At 34.9% G+C, this 8655-nt stretch overlaps 1 protein-coding gene and 1 pseudogene across 1 annotated transcript; both read left to right on the top strand.

Moving 5' to 3' along the window:
- The first annotated feature begins 776 nt into the window (after positions 1 to 776).
- On the top strand, positions 777 to 2180 carry LOC110772549 (putative carboxylesterase 12 pseudogene; annotated as a pseudogene).
- A 3476-nt stretch (positions 2181 to 5656) lies between these two features.
- Positions 5657 to 6963, top strand: LOC110772532 (putative carboxylesterase 12). Its single transcript, XM_021976969.2, has one exon. It carries the CDS (start codon positions 5863 to 5865, stop codon positions 6811 to 6813), a length of 951 nt encoding a protein of 316 aa, XP_021832661.1. The 5' UTR covers positions 5657 to 5862; the 3' UTR covers positions 6814 to 6963.
- Positions 6964 to 8655: the final 1692 nt, after the last annotated feature.

Here is an 8655-nt window from a genome sequence, read left to right as displayed (position 1 = left end):
TTTGGGCGGATACTTCGAGGTTGATTCTGTACAATCGGTAAGGGATGCCGATTGTAGACGAGCTGGGCCTGTAATGGCTGTTCGCAGCTCCAAGACAATGCCATCGGTGGCCGATGCCGATTGTCCGAGGCCTTGGGTACTTGGGCGAGTTTCTAAGATCCACGTGTCGTTGTACGAGTGGAGGGTCAAATACGGTACAAACATATGTTGTTGATAATGTCTTATTATTTCAATAGCAAATAATCTCCTATATAATCTTGATATGACAATTATAAATAGTCTATAGATGCTGTTAATATTGTTAATTTGCTACATAAATAATGTTTTTTGAGAATTTACTACAGTAATAGTGGTATTTACCTGTATTTCCTTAAATTATTTTCACAGTGATCAGAACTTTCAAACATTTGATAAGTGATAGGGCTATCAACTAACTAATGAAGAGGACAAAATTATTAGCTAATAAGTTTTGTAAAAATAATTTAGAGGAAAAAGACTGCAAATGAAATCAATGTATCCTGAAAAAGAAGACAAAAGTAATCAAAACTCGTCAAGAAAGAAAATGATATCTGAATTAAGATATGAACCATGGAATTTGTTAGCCGTCCTAAATAAAACCAAGACTTCAAAATCAAATATATGAAAAGATCTATCTGCCCTTCTCTTTGCTAAAACTAGATGCATGAAATTCCAAAGGAAGGAAGACAAAAATGTCCAACACCAACCAATTTGTTTTTTAAGAAATAATTTGAAGGGTCCATAGAAACCCACGAAGGCCCTAATGAAAACATCAATTTTGCAGCTACTCTGCAGTCTGCTGTCTGCACAAGAAAGAGAGAGACTGAAACAGAGAAAGGCCTCCATACTTGTTTGTTATTATTCTCTTTTCTTCCTTCTGCAATCCAAATCATGAGCAACGAAGAAATAGCCCATGATTTCTCTAACATCATTAAAGTCTACAAAGATGGTCGAGTTGAGAGACTCCTAGGCACATCAACAGTTCCTCCATCAACACATCCAGAAAATGGCGTCCAATCAAAAGACGTTGTGATCTCACAAGAACCAGCCATATCTGCAAGGCTTTACATCCCAAAATCCGCCGCCACAATCTCACCCCAAACCAAACTCCCTCTTCTCGTTTACTTTCATGGAGGCGGCTTCTGCATGGAAAGCTCATCTTCTCCCACATATCACAACTACCTCAACACCTTAGTCTCCGAGGCCAATGTTGTTGCCGTCTCTGTTGACTACAGGCTTGCCCCGGAAAACCCTATGCCAGCTGCGTATGATGATTCATGGGCAGCTCTCAAATGGGTTGCTTCCCATTTTGATGGAAACGGCTCTGAAGATTGGCTAAACAGATTTGCAGATTTACGCGGTGTGTTTTTCGGCGGTGACAGTGCTGGAGCTAATATAGCACACAACATGGCTTTGAAATTGGGGTGTGAGGGATTGGTTGGTGTTAAGCTCATTGGGATTGTATTGATACATCCTTACTTTTGGGGCACAGAGCCAGTTGGGGAAGAGTTAACTACCCCTGCAGCTAAAAGAGAGTATATAGCTGCATTGTGGCGTTTCACTTGCCCTTTGAGTATCGGATCCGATGACCCGCTTTTCAACCCGGGAAAGGATCCAAAGTTGGGGGAATTGGGTTGTGAGAAAGTGCTGGTTTGTGTTGCTGAGAAAGATGGTTTGAAAGATAGGGGGTGGCATTATAGTGAGGTACTGAAGAAGAGTGGATGGAAAGGGGTTGTGGAGGTCATAGAAGCAAAGGGGGAGGAACATGTGTTCCATTTGTTCAATCCCACTTGTGAGAATGCTGTGGCTATGAAGAAAAAGATTGCTTCCTTCTTGAATTAGAATAATTTGCCTGAAAATCTTGGTGTACTTAACAATACAACCATAGCCTCTAAGCAAGGTTAGTGGTTTTCCATTGTTGTAATTTCTTTTGGTTTCTTTTCTTCATTTGTTTTATCCCTTGTATGTTTTCGTCCTGCAAAATCATCTTATGCCTAAGGGAAGCTACAGTAGTTGAGGGCAGGTATGTTTTCAAAGACTTTATATCTGCTACTAGGAAAGTAGAATAGTCGTATGACATCTGCTTTACATGAATACGAAATGATTTGGCCCCACATAGAGATAGAGAGATTATATATATATAAATTATGATATCTGCATGAAGTGAATCATATCGTGTTAACTGTTGTTGTTGTTGGCTCTATTATCTTGTACAATTTAGGGTAACAAAAACATATAATAAGTAGCTGATTATTTTCTTTGAATGATAACAAAAACATGGCAGTCAAACATCAAAGTTTATTTTATTTGAATGAAAAGAAACTGTTGATATGAACATCAAAAAAAAATACAGACGATAAATAAGCTTTGAATTATTTTAGGGAAGTAATACCGGCATCTAACAAAATAAGATTGTAAAAGATAATTTAAAAATAAAGAGTTCTTTCAGTCATGTAGCACGGGTGATAAAAAAAAAAAAGGTGTCACTGTATTTAGTTTGATTTAAACAACATTAAAAATTATGGTAGAGACTTGCACCAGATCAATAACATCTACGTTGGACTTTTAAATACGTAAAATGTTGTTTGTTTGTTGTAGTTGGCTCCCAACATATAAAAGAGTAGGAAAAAGGAAAAGTAAATTCCATGCTAGAAAATTGAAGTAGTACTGACTAATTAAGAGTCTCTAAACCGAGCCTTAAAAACCAAAATTAAGTTACTAAAAAAAGTACTTGAAAAAAAAAAAATTAATGACTCAAGTAGTGGATGCCCTGGAAATGTTTTAAAAAGTTTCCTTATGTTTTTATCCAAAATTATTCCTGTTCACTTGCATCTTGCATGGAACTCAAAATCTTTCATCATAATTCTGTGCCCTTGCATTCAAATCAAGGAGTAATTTTTACATGTTCTGGATATATTTTGGTATACTCGGAACATACGATAATTTCTTAAAATAAACAGGTAGACAATTAATTGATCTTACACGTTTTGTATGGTACGATTTTTCAACAACTAGACAATGACCGACTTATCTGCATTTTGTATCATCTCAACAACTCAGTGACTCACTTATTGTGTGCTACATGACATATGGTGCTAAAAAGAATTCATTCAAATTATAATAGGTTTCAATTCAGAATTAAAATTAAAATTATAATACAGCACATGTTACTATGTTAGGTTTCAATTCAGAATTAAATTTAAAATTAATTAACTAAATTCATGTCACGTGGAAGGGAGGCCAAATTCCTTGCATATGTTCACATTTTCGAAATTCACGTAAGAAACCATGTGGCATGTAGAACTGCTTACATATTTCAAGTAGGGAATATATTTTTTTAAGGGAAAACGTTTCTTGCATTTGATCAAAGATAAACGTTTCGTGCAAGTTGATGAAGGGTAGCCGCTCGTTTTACACGTATACACTTCTTAATCCAACAAGCATAAATTATTTAGAAAATTTGGCATAAGTCCAATTATGAGGAGAGATATTGGGTGCAATCCACGCAGAAGTTGTTGTTGATACAAGTCCTTTGACTTTTGCGCCACATAAGATTACATGTCTTTTTTAATTTATTGATATTTACTTTTTTTTAATTTTTAATTTTTTTGTTCCAATTATCTACCTAAAACATAAATAAGGTAAATTATGAATTTGTAAAACTGGTAAGTTATTGATTTGTAGGACATTAATTATCATATTTGATTTAAATTTAATTACAAATCTATTTATTGAATTTTGAAAATTTCCCAAGGTATACCGACATCAACATTTGTAATACGAGTTCATGAAAATTTCATACCTTAACAATAGGTAAGGTACCTATGCATACACCTCGTATGCAGGTAATTAAACCCATAAATTACCTATGGTCAAGGTAATTAAATCCATAAATTACCTCTAGTCTAGGTAGTTATACCCTCTATCCCAGGTAATTGAACTCATATAATATCTTGGTATGGATCTTTAAACTCAACTGAGATAAAAATCCATACAAAATTTCTTTGGAAAACCAAAAAAAAAACTATTACATGGAAGGAAGGTACGTAGGTATATTGTCATATTGCCTATTGCATAGGTATATATGTGTTTTTTCATATTTAGACAATAAATAATAGTATTTTACGTACATTTTTTTTTAATAGGTAACATACAATTTTATTTGTCTATTTTTGTATCTGACCTATAGGTAGTCTTCTAATTTTTGTTCTTAACTTATAGGTGGTATTCTAATTTATGTTCATGACTTATAGGTAACACGATTTATCACTAAGTTTTTTTTGTTGCTAATAAGAACACTATTTACATGTATATATTAGGTACATCATTTAATGTGGGTGCTTGCATAATTTAATGTGGGTGCTTGCCTAATTGATTAGTATAATATGTGGGCCTTTACTTTCATTGATTAATTTGTATTTTATCCATATATTAGGTAAATATTATCAATGAAAGAATTCCAAATTTAAATTCTGAAATTTAATTACAAGTAAATAATTCATTAAATTTAGATTTTCAATGTTTTCCTTATTTACCTAAAAGGGTAAAATCGACACAATAAAAAAAGTAATAAAAGTCAAAGGACCTACATCTAAAATAAAAAACGCGTGGACTAAACCCAATGATAGCTAATTGTTTTGAACCTAGATCTAAGAACCCCTAAATTATTTGAGCAACTTATGTGAAAAAAAAGATTTAAATATAACTAATGGTGAAGCAATCTTTTCAAATAGTACTATTACCATAGTAAATAATCTCATATTAATATTATCTTAGAGCACTTTCACCCATTATGCCATGGCAAATGGTAAGAGTAAGTAAGGGTAGACACTATTTATGTGAATAGTGATTACCATACCCTTTTTTATTTTGCTTTCCAACCCATTGTTGTGGCAACCCAAAGGCACTTACTATTCATATAAGATTAATTTTATTTATATACATGAGATTAATAATAATAAAAATTGCTAGGTGTGTATATAAAAAAAAATTCTGAATTTTTCATAAATTTTTTCGATTTTTGAGTTTTTTTTTTTACATTGATGACGTCATTGCCCTCAAATTTGGTAGAGCCCACCATTTGCCCGAGATGGATTGCTGCACTGGAAATGGTTTTTGAGGCTTAGGGGCCCTTTTGCCTAGGCTAGGCTGCTGGGGTGGAAATGCTCTTAATATGTTGTCGATAATGTCTTCTTATTTCAATAGCAAATAATCTCCTATAATATTGATATGATGTAGATGCTGTAAATATTGTTAATTTGCTACATAAAAAATGTTTTTTGAGAATTTACTACAGTAATAGTGGTATTTACCTGTATTTCCTTAAATTATTTTCACAGTGATCAGAACTTTCAAACATTTGATTAGTGATAGGGCATAATTTAGAGGAAAAAGACTGCAAATGAAATCAATGTATCCTGAAAAAGAAGACAAAAGTAGCACACATAAGCACTGAAAACGCAATAAAACCAATCAAAACTCGTCAAGAAAAAAAATGATATCTGGATTAAGATATGAACCATTGACTTTGTTTGCCGTCCTAAATAAAACCAAGACTTCAAAATCAAAGATATGAAAATATCAATCTGCCCTTCTCTTTGCCAAAACTAGATGCATGAAATGAAATTCCAAAGGAAGGAAGACAAAAATGTCCAACATCAACCAATTTCTTTTTTAAGAAATAATTTGAAGGGTTCATAGAAACCCACCAAGGCCCTAATAAAAACAAAAATTTTGCAGCTACTCTGCAGTCTGCAGTCTGCACAAGAAAGAGAGAAACTGAGAGAGAGAGGCCTCCATACTTGTTTGTTATTATTCTCTTTTCTTCCTTCTCGAATCCAAATCATGAGCAACGAAGAAATAGCCCATGATTTCTCTCCCATCATTAAAGTCTATAAAGATGGTCGAGTTGAGAGACTCCTAGGCACATCAACAGTTCCTCCATCAACACATCCAGAAAATGGCGTCCAATCAAAAGACGTTGTGATCTCACAAGAACCAGCCATATCTGCAAGGCTTTACATCCCAAAATCCGCCGCCACAAGCTCACCCCAAACCAAACTCCCTCTTCTCGTTTACTTTCATGGAGGCGGCTTCTGCATTGAAAGCTCATCTTCTCCCACATATCACAACTACCTCAACACCTTAGTCTCTGAGGCCAATGTTGTTGCCGTCTCCGTTGACTACAGGCTTGCCCCGGAAAACCCTATGCCGGCTGCTTATGATGATTCATGGGCTGCTCTCAAATGGGTTGCTTCCCATTTTGATGGAAACGGATCTGAAGATTGGCTAAACAGATTTGCAGATTTACGCGGTGTGTTTTTCGGCGGTGATAGTGCTGGAGCTAATATAGCACACAACATGGCTTTGAAATTGGGGTGTGAGGGATTGGTTGGTGTTAAGCTTATTGGGATTGTATTGATACATCCTTACTTTTGGGGCACAGAGCCAGTTGGGGAAGAGTTAACTACCCCTGCAGCTAAAAGAGAGTATATAGCTGCTTTGTGGCGTTTCACTTGCCCTTTGAGTATCGGATCTGATGACCCGCTTTTCAACCCGGGAAAGGATCCGAAGTTGGGGGAATTGGGTTGTGAGAAAGTGCTGGTTTGTGTTGCTGAGAAAGATGGTTTGAAAGATAGGGGGTGGCATTATAGTGTGGTACTGAAGAAGAGTGGATGGAAAGGGGTTGTGGAGGTCATAGAAGCAAAGGGGGAGGAACATGTGTTCCATTTGTTCAATCCCACTTGTGACAATGCTGTGGCCATGAAGAAAAAGATTGCTTCTTTCTTGAATTAGAGTAATTTGCCTGAAAATCTTGGGTGTACTTAATAATATGACCATACCCTCTAAGCTAGGTTAGTGGTTTTCCATTGTTGTAATTTCTATTGGTTTCTTTTCTTCATCTGTTTTATGTCTTGTATGTTTTATATATGTTTCTTTTCTTCATCTATTTTATGTCTTGTATGTTTTATATATGCTTCTTTTCTTCATCTGTTTTATCCCTCCCTTGTATGTTTTCGTTCTGCAAAATCATTTTATGCCTAAGGGAAGCTAGGTAGTCGAGGGTAGGTATGTTTTCAAAGACTATACCTACTACTAGGAAAGTAGAATAGTTGTTGGTCGTATAGACGACGGTAAATGTTCCATCTAGACAACGATGTAAAATCGTCGTCTAAGACCTTTTTTATAATAGTGATTTAAAATGAAATTGTGCACTTCACATGTCAATACAGAGTGTTTAACTAAGGGGAAAACTTAGAAAATGATCTTTACATTGTCATGTATCGCAATACTGGATTATAAGTAATAGTTAGGGATAACTGACTCCTTATCTATAAGAAAACAAGCGAAGTGTTCAATGAAATTATAATTTATAACTGCCCCCCTGCCCATGTACGATTCAGTACCAAATTTATTTTGGGAGGGGTTTTCTGTTTTTGGGTAAAGGAATAGAATAGGCCATGCCCATCAACAACACCATGGGCTCTGTTTCCAATTAACCCCGAGCAAGATCCCTCAACTAGGCCCATGGTTAACGGAATGATCTTGCTCCCTAGACAATCATGTAATTATTGTTCAAGGCATGATACCTGTTTTACATGCATACAAGATGATTTGGATCCAAACAAACAGAGATAGACATATAAACATTATGATATCTGCACGCACTCAATTCATCATACTCTTTGAATTAACTTTCTCATCATATCATCTTCTTCTTGTTGGCTCTCATCCCTTGTACAAAAAAAATTTCAATGCATTGCCAGGCATATGGTTAAGACAGAAGTACTAAAGTCAGGGATGAAAATGTTATACACAATATTGAGATGTTGGAGGAAATTAAGAATATAGTTTGGTATTATGTATTAGGAAACTGTAAATCACCTTTGTTTTTCTAAATGTTTAAGGCCTAGTGATCTTCCTAATTTTAATCGTGGGATAAGTTTTGAATTAAAAATGTAAACAAGACCTTAACAATTCATTTTTGGCCAGCAATGAGAGCATAAAGAACCTGCTTTTTATCTAAAAGAAATGGTACTCAGTGAAAGGATTCAGATTCTGAAACAAGTAGAGCTAGAAAAGGAAATAAAATAGACTCCGATCGGCGAAGTTAAAGATCTGTCTCGGAGGATTACAGAAACTTTCAAATTCTTTCATGCATTTGAAGTTTAAGGTTTCTCACTTCTTGGTTACAATACTTCTAAAACTGGATAATCTTCAGCAGCATCTTTCAAAACCTAAGTGTGAGGTTTGCAGGGAGTAGAACAAGCTCGACAAGAACACATAATCTTTTACATGCTTAGATTGATTTACAAATATATATCCAGCAGAAGTATAAGACACTTGCAAGCCTAGAAAATATGAGTTCCATGTCCTTCATTTCGAAAATTGAGCTTAAATCATAACACTTTGAACAAACTTTTCAGTATAACCAGTGAGTATTATGTCATCAACATACATCAAGAGAATTAAAATTTCTGAGTCAACATGTTTCACGAACAAACTAGGATCGGAATGGGAAGACTGAAATCCAATGACAAACAAACAACCAACAAATTTTGTATTCCAAGCTCTTGGAGCTTATTTCAATCCATATAAAGACTTCTTCTCCTCCTTCCTCTTAAAAGTTTTATCTTC

This window comes from Prunus avium, chromosome 8 (genome assembly GCF_965620075.1).
Source record: "Prunus avium chromosome 8, drPruAviu1.hap1.1, whole genome shotgun sequence".
Lineage (NCBI taxonomy): Eukaryota > Viridiplantae > Streptophyta > Magnoliopsida > Rosales > Rosaceae > Prunus > Prunus avium.
Note: the sequence above shows the minus strand (reverse complement) of the source record. Positions and strands in the feature narration are given on the sequence as shown.